We start from the raw sequence: 15,702 nt of genomic DNA, 5'->3' as shown, positions 1-15,702 counted from the left end.
ATGCCTATAGTCACCACCGGGGGCTGCCAACAGCACATAGCTTTCATGCCTGTTCAGTCTGCTTGGTGTCCACGCTCTATGCTCCTCCAGCCATGCTCCAGGAAGGATGAAGGTAAGGGTTTTTTTTCCTTCCGGGATTCTCCCTCCACGGATTAGGGGGCTGAGACAGGCCTAGGCAGAGAGCGGTAGCATATCGCACCACCCGCCGCCATCCACCACCGCCATTACAGCGGCTTCCCTCTCTTTTGACCCAGCCTCCCCATCCATGCTTGTCAGCAGGATTAGAGCCTCGGCTCACATGGGAAACTTTCGTTTTTTTAAAAACGAGTGGGGGGGGGCGGAAGTGGTTGAAGGAGGGGGGGGGGGCGGAGGACTAGGCTACACAGGCTTTAAAGTGCACTCTTTTACAGGTGCACACAGCCTATGGACGGACACAGAGCAGAGGAGCACATGTGAGTGTGGAGGACACAGGCATTCCCAGGCAGCATTTACTTAGGCACCAGACTGAGTCTTGGTAGCAGCAGCAGTTGCTGAACTACAGTGCTCAGCAGTCACTGCATTTTTTGTGGTACCTCTACCTTTTGCTGCTTTGCACTATGGGTAGAAGAGGTACAAGTACCCCGAAGAATAGGGGCTCAAAGGCTCTGAGGACCCCCCTCTGCAGCACCTTCCCCCCCTGCAGGACTCGGGGAGGCTGGCCAGGGAGAGCCGTCGGGGTCAGGGGCTGCAGCTGCTTCTGGCACTTCAGCCCCTGTATACATTACACAGATTTTTTTCCTCAACCATTAACGGTTTAGAGGAAAGATTAGTGGCCTTAATTGCGTCTTCACTCAGTGGAAGAAAACGCACTAGGCCGCCCTCTGTCACCCAGGACCCTCAGAGTAACTCTGGGATAAAGGGGAGGAATCCCCCTCAGAGGATCGGGAGGAGACTGATAAGACTTCTGAGTAATCTAGTGGAGAAGGGCCCTCTTCAGCTTCTCAGGATGAGAAGATGTTGGTGCAAATTCTTGCTGGATTGGACCCTGCTCACTTGAGTGGGGGGAAGACAACTAGAGTTCTCAGGGCTCCGGCAGGAGGAATTTTTGGACAAATGGGTGGTCTCCACAATAACTCTAGGTTACAAAGTAGAATTTTGAGAATTCCCTTCTCCTCGTTTCCTCAGATCAAATGTACCCAGAGACCCAGAGTAAAAGAAGTCTCTCCTTCTGGTGTTGGAGCGACAATTGTCGCAAAAAGTTATCATGGTAGTTCCCGCGCAAGAGCAGGGAATGGGGTTTTATTCAAACCTTTTCACTGTACAAAAGCCAAATGGAGATGTCAGACCCATTCTAGATCTCAAAGATCTAAACCGATTTCTAAAGATATGGTCCTTTCGCATGGAATCGATCCGATCGGTAGTCTCCATCCTGCAAGGAGGAGAACTTCTCACGTCAATGGACATCAAGGATGTGTACCTGCATGTACCTATTTTCCCTGCTCATCAAAAATTCCTGCGTTTCGAGGTAGAAAAACGCCACTTTCAGTTTCTTTAAAACCAGTAAGAAGACTAGAGTATTTGGGTCTGGTCATAGATACAGCCCATCAGTGGGTATTCCTACCCCAAGCAAAGATCAGTGCTATAAAGAACTGATTCAGATAGTCAGGGCAAAGAAGTGTCCTTCTATTCGTCTTTGTATGAGGTAATTGCGGAAGATGGTGGCTTCATTTGAAGCAGTTCCCTATGCTTTCATTCGAGGCTGCTGCAAAACAGTATCCTGTCGGCCTGGAACAAGACACCAAGAGTCGTGCAGCTCAGGGAGAAGTAAACCAGATCTTAATCTGGGCAGAAAGACATGTGCCAGGTGCCCCCCGAGTGGATGGCACGCGACGTCCCCCCACACAAGCACGCCATCCAAAGGTGGTAAAGGATGCCGATGTTCTCCGTCTGGGACGCCGGGAGAACGTGCCTGCGTCACGACGCTCCGCACAGAGCGGAACTTCAAGGCGCATGCGTGGGGTCAACCTGCGCCATTCTCCCGCGATGCAGATCCGGCGTGTCTGCTCGCATGAAAAACATGCAGGCAGACTGCCGGGGCAAGGGAAGGTCAGGCACGCTCATTGGGGCAGGCACCGGCCTCCCCTGCGCCGAGTGACATCATGGAAGAGACACGGAGATCCCGGAAGGGGAGAAAAAAAAAATGTAAACGAGATACATTATAAATTGTCAAAATATCCTTGGGAATACACATGTTCCCCACCTCAAAGAAACCTCAGACTCAATCGCAGCCAGAAAAGATCGATCATAAATCTCACTGGATGAAATTTACAATTCGCACACAACAAATTTGCAGATGGGGGGGGGAAAAAAAAAAAAGAACACACCATATGCTTACAGAAGAAAAGAAGGTTTATAATTGGAAAGTGCATTCATAACTCACATTTTAAGGTGCTACGGGACCGGGCCAATCAAAAGGGGCTTGCTCACTCGAGGGGCTCCCATTCGGAGCACCCGAGGAGAAACCCTCCAGGAAAGGTCTATATGAAATTGTTCCATTCAGGCCTGGTGGTCAACTGGTATTTAAACAAAAAAATCCATCGCTGTTCTGATTGGAGGAGCAGTTTATTTGAGTCCCCACCTGGTGCGGCGCCACGAAGGGGAGAGCAGACTGTGTTGCTGGCAGAGGCTGAGCCGGACCCTCGATGTGGACTCCGTCCTGATGGTGGAGCGAATCTGTGTGCCCCCTGTCTGCTTGGATTGACGGGGGGGGAGGCAACCCCCCAGAGAGCAACCCGGAGAGCATCAGAAGAGAGGGTGAGAGTGAGTCTATTATTATATTCTCTATGGGACAGTAACTCTACGGATAGACCTGATCCACCCTGAATGCTTATATGGGGCTGTATAAGTATGTATATATGGGCGCATGGACTTTAGTGGTGTGACTCACAGGAATTGGGTGGCATGTGAGCCCAGGTATACATCCCCATATACACTTATATGTCAGAATTTGCTTTTGGCTGCAGAGATAGCCTGGCTATGAAAATAAGCTGGTGAGTAGAAACAAGCCGGAGAGCCCCCCCCCCCCCCCCCCGCACACCCGGGTTTCTTAGGACCCGATAGAAGTACGGATGCGTAGTTTGGTGTAGTAAAAAGACTGAACTTTAATATAAAGAGAAATAAAGAGATAATAAAGAAAGCGGTGGAGAGTAAGTAGCAGGGATGACAACACGCAGACGTGCAGCATTACAACCAGCTGCAGGTGGAAGTAGGAATTCGGCAAGTGTACTGCGAGCTTACCTGACGCCGCAAAAGGGAGAACGATTGGCAACCCGGAACCAAGAAGGGAGACGGGGGAGCCTGGAGATGGTAGGCGGGCATACGAAGGTGGGAAGAGGTGCATCAACACTAAACCACAATGAGCCTATGGGGTACGGCCGTGGATTACAAACCTCAGGCAGGGAGGAGCGGAGAATAAGTGGAAATTATCTGGAGGGAAGGCAGAGAGAAGGAACACAAACCCCAGGAGGCATGAAAGAGGACTGGAGGGACGGTGGTGTGAGGGGGGATAAAAAAAGACTTTCAACATTGGAAGGCACCCCAATAGATCCGGATCAGGATCCACAAAGACCCCCTGCTAAGGAAATAGCAATAGCCAGTGAAGATGAGGAAACCCGATATACAGCCGATAATGGAGGTAATTTACCTGAGGAAGAGCAAGCAGAAAGAAGGGTGAAAGGCCAGGACCCCATAGGACCTCACGCCGACATATTAAGGAAAGAAATGGTAAAAGAGACTGGAAAACCCCACCATGATAGAACAAAATAAAAGAGGTTCTGAGGGGGTAGAGACAGAAAGTATAAAATGTAGAATGGGACCTTAGAGAGCATATAAAAGCTCTCCCCACGAAGGCGGACATTTAACAGCTAATAGCTACAGTAGAGAAATCATGTAAGCAAGTAGTGGAAGAATTAAGGGAGGAGGTGGTGGCAGTAGCTAATAGAATGGAAGGAATTGAAAATACCCAAGAAGAGATTGCACAGGCGTTAGCAGAGGCCCAAGATACTATTAAATACCATGAGGAAGTAATGAATAATTATAGAGATCAAATGGATGAATTTGAGAACAGAGATCGGTGACAGAATATACGTATACGAGGTCTACCTGAAAAATACCATAGTAGTGACCTGCCAATGGTGGTTCAAAAGTTATTCTGTCAAATTATGGGAACAGCTGCGCCTGAATTTATTGAAATGGATAGAGTTCATCGTGTCACCTCTTTTGGTACTCAAAACAAAGACAAGCCTAGGGATGTGATATGCAAATTGCATAAGTATACAATAAAGGAAACAATAATTAGGATTGCACGGGACACCTCCACAATTGAATATGAAGGAGCTCATATCCTCTTGTTCCATGACATATCCCGTCGTACATTAATGCAGCGTAGAATGGTCCGACCACTATTGGAAGCTTTACAGGCAGCAGACATTAGGTACCGATGGGGGTACCCATTTCGCTTAATAGCATCAAGGAACGGGAAAACAGCAGTACTCCGTACCAGAGACGACTTAAAAGAGTTCTTGGAAATATTAGAGCTTCCATTTATAGATTTCCAGGATTGGAGAATAGCTAATGTCAAGACACTAATCCAACGACCTGAGCCTTGGTCCCAAGTGGGAGGAAAAGGCTAATGAAAGACCTTAGTATACTTTAGTATAAGAGATCGAAAGTAGGGAAAAGAAGGGAGACTCAGGAAGAAATAGAAATTAGCGAAGCCAGGAGGGAGGGGGGGGGAGGTATGGGCCAGTTCTCAAACTCGCTACTTAACTTTATTGTGTGTTTTTTTTTGGTTTTTTTTCGGTTTTTGTGATTTTTTTTTTTTCTTCTCTTTTTTCCAATTAGGCGGGTCCAGCGGAAAGGGACTGACTAACCTGCAATATTCAGGAGGGGGGGAGGGCTCAGGAGGAGCAAGGAGCAACCAAGCGGGCTCACCCTACCGTTAGTTGGTACATTTTACTAAGTAAAGTGTTAGGTTGTGGTCGGGTATGGAATTTTTCCGAGGTTTTTCTGCAGGTGTACATGGAGGTGGGGAACACGAGATACGTAGCAACAGATAAAGAATGGTATATATCTATCCAGATTAAAGAAATGGCTAAAGTATTGAAAATAATGACTTATAATGTAAGGGGATTGTGCTCACCCCAAAAAAGGGGCCGTTTATGGCAGGAATTAAATCACCAAGCTGTAGACATAGTTTTTCTACAAGAAACACATTTTATGTCAGGATCCGTACCAAGGCTACCGTTATTCCCATACAACCAGTGGTTCCATGCAGTATCGCCTATTGCGAGAGCTAGAGGAGTATCGATAGCCTTTGGGAACACGTGCCCCCTGACATCCATAGTGGGGAATATAGACCCAGAAGGGAGGTTCCTCTTTATTAAAGGAACACTGCAGGGACAAGGGTACACATTTGCTTCAATATATGCTCCAAACACACATATAGTTGATTTTCTGGAAAAAACACTAAAAGTGTTAGAAAAATTTAGGGAAGGGTTTTTGATTCTTGGAGGGGATTTTAATATTGTTGATACTAAATTAGATACAACAACAGGGAAAACACCACTATCATTTAGAGCACTTAAACATGTAAAAAAATTATTCCAAGCTTCACATCTGGTAGACAGCTGGAGGGCATTAAATGGAGAAAGAAAAAAAAACTATAGTTATTATTCAAAGAGCCATAATACCTACTCCAGGCTGGATTGGATTCTGGTAGACCAATATTATTTAGAATATGTAAAAACAGTAAGCATTGAGCCAATAATGATCTCAGATCATGCCCCGGTAGTGGCGGTGATCTCCCCTACATACGCGGGTCATAGGGAACGAACGTGGAGATTAAATTAATCATTACTGGACGATAAAAAAATACTAGAGGACCTCCAACATAAATTGGTGGAGTATTTTGATTTAAATACATCAGAGGAAGTATCGGAGCAAACTGTGTGGGAAGCTCACAAAGCGGTAGTTAGAGGAGAATTAATAGCACATGGAACACGAGTTAAAAGGGAAGAAAGAAAAGAGATAGAAGATCAGCTGGAAAAAATAAAGGAACTGGAGAACAAACATAAGAGCACTTGCGAACCAGGAGATGCCAGGCAGCTGGGGATTATGAGGGAGGAGCTTTCCAGGTGCCTGGATAGAAGGGTCAGGGATAAATACAGATTCATAGCACACAGGTTCTATGAGCATGGGAATAAATGTGGCCGATTACTGGCTAGACAACTAAAAAAAAAAAAAAAGAGAATTATCCCACGTACTTGAGATTAGAGTGAATAATAAACAAGTAAAGGACACAAAATTAATAGCTATGGAATTTCAACAATTTTACAAGAAGCTATATGATATCCAACCCATTCTGAGGCAGGCGGAAGATAGGGGGAGGATAGAAGAGATGAGAGATTATACTAGTTCTACAATACCAATGTTCCCCCCCAGGATAATAGAAAAATTAGAAGAACCAATAACTAAAGAGGAAATAAGAAAAGCGATAGAGACCCTGCCGAGGGGGAAAAGCCCAGGATCCGATGGGTTAACTAATGCATACTATAAGAAGTTTGCCCAAATTTTAGAAACACCCTTATGTAGATATTTCAATAATATTACTGCCTCTAACCCAATGTCCTCAGAAGCACTGCTAGCATACATAACAGTTTTACCAAAACCGGGGAAGGACCCACAGGAATGTGCCAATTATAGACCCATATCATTGCTTAATTCAGATACTAAACTAATAGCAAAAATCATAGCTACTAGAATACAAGAAGAGGTAACACAATTGGTCCATTGTGACCAAACGGGTTTTATGAAAGGCAGAGAAACCAAAGATAACACCATACGAGCCTTACATATACTTTATTGGATGCAAAATGGCCCAGATAAATTACCCAGAACAATGCTATCAATGGATGCTGAAAAGGCATTTGATAGAGTGGACTGGGATTTTATGAAGGAAGTGTTGAAAGCAATAGGTATGGGAGATCGAATGATGGGATGGATAGCAGCCCTATACGCAAAACCCAGAGCAAGAGTGAAGGTAAACGGTACTCCATCAGGCTGCTTTGATATACGAAATGGCACAAGACAGGGGTGTCCCCTGTCCCCAATACTGTTTGCCTTGACTCTGGAACCATTTCTGTGCAGGGTGAGAGAAAATAAGGGAATAAAAGGGATTAGAATAGGATCTGAAGAGCACAAGGTATCAGCATATGCTGATGACCTATTATTCTATCTTTCAGAACCACTGGGATCAATAATGGCACTAATGGAGGAGGTCCAGAGATATGGAAAAATTTCCAACTTTAAAATAAACATGGAAAAATCCATAATATTACCCTGTCATGTACCTCCATTGATGTCAATGTTAATGAAGAATAACCTGCCATTTAGATGGGAAAAGAAATCATTATATTATTTAGGAGTACATATCACGGCAGAGGCTAAATCTTTATATGAACTTAATTATGGAACTCTAATAACAGAAATAACTAAAGATTTAAACAGGTGGAAGGGTCATTCATTGACATGGTTCGGAAGGATAAACACTTTGAAAATGAATATATTACCTAGAATAATATATATCTTAAATACTGTACCTATAGCAGTGCCTCGGGTCTTTTTTAAGAGAATACGTAAAATGTTTATATCTTTTATATGGAATGATAAAAACCCTAGGATAGCATATGATATCCTGCGCAGAAACAAGAAGGAAGGTGGAATAGGGCTTCCAGATGTCTTTATGTATTATAAAGCAATGTCTATGGTACGAATACTAAACTGGTGCCATGACTCCTTAAATAAGGCATGGGTTTCGGTAGAAGAAAGTATGGCGGGCAGAAATCTAGCAGGGGCTCCATGGATACAGGCCACGAACAGAGCTTTATCAAAGTGGACATCACCACTAACACGGAATACGTTAGCAGTATGGGACAGAATGAATAAAAATGAAAAATATGCCCCACGCACATCACCGCTAGCCCCATTAGGGGGATATCCATGGTTTCCATTGGGGGAAGAAAAGGGAGCATTAGGTTCCTGGGGCTCAGGGGGGGGGAATACAAGGTGTTTAAGATATGCTCCATTGGGAAGTTTACTCCCCTTAACAGAGCTAGTATCATCACAAGGAGATATACACATGTCGAGATGGAGATATTACCAAATGAGAGATTTTTTTAATAAATTAGAACCTCAAGTAAGACCTCTGAGCTCCCTTACGACATATGAGAAGATGTGCATGAAAATAGAAAAACCAAGTCATTTACTATCCCAGATGTATAAATTAGTTCTTAGTGAACAAAGTAGCACAATTCCTCACTTTATAAGAGAGTGGGAGAAGGAACTAAGATGCACATTTAGACCAACACAAATAAAAAAAAAACTTATGGAAATGACGCATGCGACATCAATAAGTGCAGCAATACAAGAAATGTCATACAAGTTTATAGCCAGATGGTACCGAACCCCAGCCAGAATAGCAGAGATATATCCAACAGCAGATGGGCATTGCTGGAGAGGATGTAAGGATAAGGGGACATATCTTCATTTATGGTGGGACTGCCAAAAAATTTGGATTTTTTGGGAGGGAGTGGCTACATGGATAGGGAGGATAACAGCAAAACCTATAGAAATGACACCCCTACAATATCTGTTTCACGGGACAGAAGGATCCATCAAATCTTACAAAAAAAGGAGTCATACCACATCTGCTGAATGCAGCCAAAATATTAATACCTAGATATTGGAGGCAGATAGCATGTCCCACTCTATTGGAATGGAAGGGAGAGGTAGATAAAATAATGGAAGCTGAAAAATGGATATATGATATAAAGGAACAACAAGAAAAATATAAAACATGTGGGCAGGCTGGAAGCACTATTCCCGAGAAATAGAGAAAGAGTAAGTTATACCAGATTAAAAACTCTGATAATCCCTCCTGAGCCCCCCAGAGATCCCTAAAGGGAGAGGGAGGAAGGAAGGAAGGGAGAGAAAAATCAAGAAGCTGTTACGTAAGCTCGTGTCCTCCAAAGGTGCATCGTAGAAAGGGTAAAGGGGAAGAGAAGGGAGCAGGAAAGAAGAAAGAAAAAGAAATGAAAACCGAACCACAACCTTTAAATTTCGTTGTTTGTAGTATGTTTTAAGGTATATGGGAAGTGAATAAGTGATGGAAATGTAATTGGAGGAGGGGCTTGGGGGGGGGGAGGAGAGATAACCATTGGTGGAGACACAAATAAAAACACAATTTTTAGGAATCATAAAGGAAGGCTAAGGATCTCCCTAAGCACAAAATACAAACAAACAATGCACCAAAGTAAGGTCACAAATGGAACAAAATCACGTAATAATGACTAAATGATTAAAAAATGGTCAACGGCCAATAAACAGAGAAAAGATAAACACAATCTTTTTTTTTTTTTTTTTTTATATAAAAGGAATCACAAGGGCACAATAAAAACACATAAAGAAGGGAAATAACACAGGGGGTAAATTTTAATTTCTCCCCCTTTTTTTTTTTTCCTCACAGGATCTCTCTCCTCCAGTAATCCCCCTCTCGGGCCACCATCTAATACTGTTATAGATATGTAATGGATAAGTATGTATGTAAATGTGAAGACATTGGGGGACTTGTGTAAACCTCAATGCCTTAGGATCGAATGTAATTGTTTGTTGAACTTTATATAAGAAAATAATAAAGATGATTTAAAAAAAAAATAATTTGAGTCCCCACCTCTTATGCCCGCATGCATCCTATCCAATATTAGGAACGATATTTTGGGAGTAATGCCATTGTGTACATTTGTGACATATCTTCCCAGAGGGAGACTGGGGTTGCATGTCTGTATTGACAAAATATGTCGATAGGCACGACGCCAAAATTGCTGTATCGTCTTTCCCACATAAAAGCATTGACAGTCACACAGCAAAAGGTACACGACCCCAGCTGTCTGACAGTTTGCATAGTGTCTGGGGCGATATCGCTCACCATTGGGAAGCATGATATTTCATGCTATATTCATGTAGCGGCAATATTTGCACCCACCACAAGTAAAAGGTACCAGGATATTTACACGGATCCCGAGGACCTAGGCTCTTGAACTCACTGGAGACTAGGTGATCTTTTAGAGATCTTGCCCATTTGAAGGTAAATGTAGGGTTTTTGCTCACAAATGGGCCAATAATTGGGTCATTGGATCACATAGTGCCTTTCCTGCTTGCAGCTGATCACGGGTCTGGGATTACGGAGACCAACTTGGTAAGTTATTTTGATACACACAACTACTACGGCCATTTTAGGCCTGTTTGGCCACAAGGACGGAGCCTTAATTTGCCTGTCTATATCTGACTTTCAGATTTGGCCACACTACACCTTTTGAGTGTGGTGAGATTGGTGGCGGTCACCCCTGCGGCGGGATCCTCCATGTTTGGTCTCGTTGGTTGGGCCCACACCTGTGATCAGATATTTCCTGCATTAGCAGTGAGGGTAAGGTGTTTTATTTCAGCTTGTGCACCACTATATATTTTATGGATATCTTTTTGCCACTGATGTGGATGCCCTTATACTGGGGAGGCCATTACATAATATATATATTTTTCTGTACGTATTTTTAATTCAGCTATCTGAGATGGTCAATTGGAGCATGGCGTGGCTGCGTGGTGGTGCCCTTTGTGATACCATGTCAAGGGGAACAGAGGGTTTATGGTTGAGGTACATTGGTTTTCCCCAATAAAAACCCCTACTCTTGGTTACATATTCAAACTTTTTCTTATTGGGCCCTCCGAACTCAGTGGAGCTGTGGCAGATCGACCTTCTCTTTGGATGTTATAAGAAGCCTACTGTTCATATACATGGTTAGTAATTTATACACATATGTATCTGTTACCGTGTGAAGTATGATTATGTTAGTGTATTATATTGGATTGCCCACATGGTCATTTTTTAAAATTATTTTACTGTTATTAATATCTAGATATGCGACTGAGAGGTGAATAGGGTTTTTTTTTTTTCTCTTGTTACAGATCTACATGATGTGACCACAAATCACCCCTGAAGAAGAGGTCAACTGTGTATTGTGATATTGGGGTGTTTAGCTCAATTGGTAGATGCATTTTTTAGTCCACATCAGGCAGGCGTTGATGGTTAAGGGCCTGGTAGCCCACGTTTATTATAAGAAAAACAAGATATTAGTCTATCCAGTAATCCCACGCAGGGGTCCAAGCTTAAATTAAGTACACAAAAATCCAAACGAAAATGCTAGCCCACCTGGCTACTCTTCAGCAGTAGTGCTGCTATAGGTACTTGCCCCGGCCAACAAACTGCTTGGACGTACACAGCTTCAAACCCTTCGACACACGGCTCCTTGGACGCACACAGCTTTGGACATGCACAGCTTCAAGCAGCAAGCTGCTCACACACCACCATCCTCTACACTCTACTCCCAACAGCCCTTCGTTATATGGCATGTGTGCAGCTGGGCACACACCCTGCTCGTTATCCTCAAGACCCGGACACAGGGCTGGAGATCCCGTCCCACCCATGACTCTCAGGGATCTCCAGACTACAGAATCCCATCCAAAACTAGCAAAACCTGGAGAAAACTGACAGAGCAGTTTTCTCCATTTAAAAGCTACACTCTGTAGTCTTGCAGTCCGCAGATATGCAAACTCTGTGTCTGTGTCTCGTTTTCCTCCAATTTCATAGGGACAGAGCCTCGCTCTGTCACAGTATATATACCTCGAAACGTTGGGTTATCTTTATTGTACAAATTATTCACAATAGAGTGGGTCATTTACTGTTCCATGTATATGTGCTATGTAATTCTAGTATACATCCAATTTTTCATGTGCAATGTTATAGGTCACTTGCTTTTAGTGCTTTTTTGTTAAATAAATACAATTTCAAATAAAAATCTTTTTTATTTATCAACAAGTGCTGGCAACCCAATTTAAATTCCCACAGAGGGTATACACTCATATTTGAGGGTTTTTTGTTTTCAGTTCATACATTCACCAAATTTTATCAGGTGGATGTGAGAAGGCATGAGGATATCGCCTTTGGGCAGGCAGCGGTACAGGGTCCTCAGGTCTGATTACACCCTATGTTGTGTGGTTTCCCTCCCCTCAGATAGCATTGCTCTGGGTCATCCCATCAGTAATTACCAAGTCTCTGTGTCCCGTGATGTACGAGAAAGAAAATAGGATTTTTATAACAGCTTACCTGTAAAATCCTTTTCTTTGGAGGTACATCACTGGACACAGAGGTCCCTCCCCTCTTCTAACACACTTATATTGCTTTGCTACAAAACTGAGGTACCTCCAGTAGGGGGAGGAGTTATATGGCGAATTGAACTTCCTGTCTAGGGTGTGCCAGTGTCCAATCACCTAGTGATACCCTATAACCCATCAGTAATTACTGAGTCTCTGTGTCCCATGATGGACCTCAAAAGAAAAGGATTTTACAGGTAAGCTGTTATAAAAATCCTATTATTTGGTTCAGATGGTGACAAGCGTGTGGGGGCAACCAGGTGAGGAGGACAAAGACAAGTGTGTCTTGTCTACAGTCAAGCATGGTGGTGGGAGTGTCATGGTCCGGGACTGCATGAGTGCTGCCAGCACTGGGGGGCTACAGATCATTGAGGGAACCATGAACGCCAACATGTACTGTGACATTCTGAAGCAGAGCATGATCCCATCCCTTCGGAGACTGGGCCGCAGGGCAGTATTCTAACATGATAATGACCCTAAACACAGCTCCAAGATGACCACTGCCTTGCTAAAGAAGCTGAGGGTAAAGGTGATGGACTGGCCAAGCATGTCTCCAGACCTAAACCCTATTGCGCATCTGTGGGGCATCCTCAAGCAGAAGGTGGAGGAGCGCAAGGTCTCTAACATCCACCAGCTCTGTGATGTCGTCATGGAGGAGTGGAAGAGGACTCCAGTGGCAACCTGTGAAGCTCTATTGAATTCCATGCCCAAGAGGGTTAAGACAGTGCTTGAAAATAACAGTGGCCACACAAAATATTGACACTTTGGTCCCAATTTGGACATTTTCACTTAGGGGTGTACTCACTTTTGTTGCCAGCGGTTTAGACATTAATGGCTGTGTGTTGAGTTATTTAACAGGACAGCAAATTTACACTGTTATGCCCCGTACACACGAGAGGGATTAAGTCTGACAGACCTCCAAAGGAGTTCCGCCGGAGTTTCGACGGAGTTCCGACGGAGTTTTGGCGGACTTTTCGACCGAACGGACTTGACCACACACCATCACACCAAACTCCGACGGAGTCGAACGTGATGACGTACGACTGGATTCGACGTAGGAAGTTCATAGACAGTAGCCAATAGCTGCCCTAGCGTCGGTTTTAGTCCGTCGGAGTAGCACACACACGAGCGAATTTTTCGAAGGGGACCGGGTCCGGCGGAGTTCCGTCGGGAAAATTTGAAGCATGCTTCATTTCTAAAGTCCGTCAGACTTTAGCGAAGCTAAAGTCCGTTGCAGCCCACACACGATCGGATAGTCTGATGGACTCAGTCCGTCGGAGTTTGGATGTCGAAAAGTCCGCTCGTGTGTACGGGGCATTATACTAGCTGTACACTCACTACTTTACATTGTAGACAAGTGTAATTTCTTCAGTGTTGTCACATGAAAAGATATAATAAAATATTTACAAAAATGTTAGGGGTGTACTCACTTTTGTGAGATACTGTATATATTAGAATATCTGTCAGTCTTGTACTGTATTCCCATAATTGTAATAGTTTGTATGTACAGCATTTTGTTTAGTTAAACACATCAATACACTTCAGAGGTTTAATCGCTTTCTTGCTTATACCGCAAAGAACCTTAAAAGGCGCAAAACAAAACAAGAGTGACGCCCCATACACATGGTCGGAAATTTCGACCACAAAATCCATCAGCTTTTTTCCGACAGATTTTGGCCGAAACGTGTGTTGCATACACACGATCGCACAAAGTTGTCGGAAAATCCAATCGTTCTGAATGAGGTGACGTCAAACACGTATATGTCGGGACTATAAATGGGCCAGCAGCCAATAGCTTTGGTCTTTTAGTATATTCTGAACATGCGTGGCACCTTGTCTGTCGGAATTGTCTACATACAATCGTAATTTATGCAATCGCTTTATGTTGTCGGAAAACTTTAGATCCTGCTCTCAAACTTTGTGCGTCGGAAAATCTGGCGGAAAAAGTCAGATGGAGCCCACACACGGTCGGGAGTTTATTACTCACCTAGGGCCTTTCTAAAAATAATAATATACTTACTTATAGAAGACTGGGTGCTGTTTATCAACTTCTTCATCTGGCCGATCTCATTTTCTAAGGACTGACCTCTATAAACTGAAAGAATCAGAGAAAGATGATAAAACCGGTCCAATATAACAATTACATTTTACAAAGGAATACGTGAAAATATATCTTTATTAATTGTTTGGTTAACCTCTTAAAGACCACCCACCGCACATATTCTGTGGAAGGGAGGCTCTATTGCGTGAAATGACATACCTCAATGTTGTTTCATGCAATAGATACTGTGGGCTTGTGCGCCTTACTTGATGTCTGCCAGCCAACCACGATCGTGGTACAGAGTTGTAAAACGGGGATCTGCCTATGTAAACAAGGTGGATCCCCGCTCTGACAAACCCAGGGAACACAGTATTTTTTTATTAAGACAAATTCCAACATACAACATAAAGATACACATTACACAAGATATCTATATAAATCCTTTCATTGACATACACTACACTAACTCCCGCCCCAAAAAAACAAACCCGTGTCCATGATCATGTCCTCCTCAGAAGAGATTTAAAAAAAAGGCCCAGTCACACCTGCTTGCCTACTAGGGATGAGCTTCGTATTCAAGTCGAACCCATGTTCGACTCAAACACCGTCTGTTTGTCCATTCGGCGAATTCTGAACATTATGGACCGTTCGTGCCAAATTCGAGCAGCGCGTCATGGCCAATAATTCACTGCGGCATTGCAGTGCATTGCTGGCTGATGATTGGCCAAGCATGCACTATGACCCACATGCTTGGCCAATCACAGTGCCATCTGTACAGAGAGCCGTAATTGGCCAAAGTCAGGGTGGCTTTGGGCAATTATGGCTCAGGGGGTTTAGTACACGCCCCACACTATATAAGGCTGCCTGCGTGGTGGCCTTGTGTAGTGTGTTGCGGTGGCGGAGAGAGATAGACAGAGAGACAGTGTAATTCCATTTCATTTGAGTTACATAGAGCAGGCAGGAGGCGAGTCACTTAGCTGCAATCAGTGTATTGTGTATATATATGCATCCTAGGTGTTATATATATATATATATATACACATACACTTCAGTTTAGCTAGATTCGTTCCTGTGTGCTGTGTCCTTTGCACAGTGTTCACTTAAAGCTACCCCAATTTCGGGTTTTCTGCTGATCCTATATTATCGCAGGCACCTGTAGCAATTACAGTTGGTGTATTGTGCCATCTGCACAGTGTGCACATAAAGCTACCCCAATTGATGGTATTCTTCTGATCCTATACTGCAGGCAGCTGCAGTAATTACAGTTGGTGTACTGTGTTCTCTGCACAGTGTGCACATAAAGCTACCCCAATTGCTGATGTTCTTCTGATCCTATACCACAGGCAGCTGCAGTAATTACA

At 43.7% G+C, this 15,702-nt stretch overlaps 1 protein-coding gene across 2 annotated transcripts in view; it reads right to left on the bottom strand.

Moving 5' to 3' along the window:
* The window catches only part of LOC143930016 (natural killer cells antigen CD94-like), a 131,117-nt gene that overhangs the window by 49,102 nt on the left and 66,313 nt on the right, over window positions 1-15,702 (bottom strand). For both annotated transcript variants that reach the window (XM_077453920.1, XM_077453921.1), the window contains exon 4: window positions 14,321-14,395. In XM_077453920.1, the coding sequence (XP_077310046.1) occupies window positions 14,321-14,395 (75 nt within the window). The remainder of the gene's footprint in view (window positions 1-14,320; window positions 14,396-15,702) is intronic.

Source organism: Lithobates pipiens, unplaced genomic scaffold (assembly GCF_037356315.1).
Source record: "Lithobates pipiens isolate NorthernLeopardFrog02 unplaced genomic scaffold, aLitPip1_a1.2 Scaffold_25, whole genome shotgun sequence".
In the NCBI taxonomy this organism is placed as follows: Eukaryota; Metazoa; Chordata; class Amphibia; order Anura; family Ranidae; genus Lithobates; species Lithobates pipiens.
This window is presented reverse-complemented; position numbering and strand designations above follow the sequence as displayed.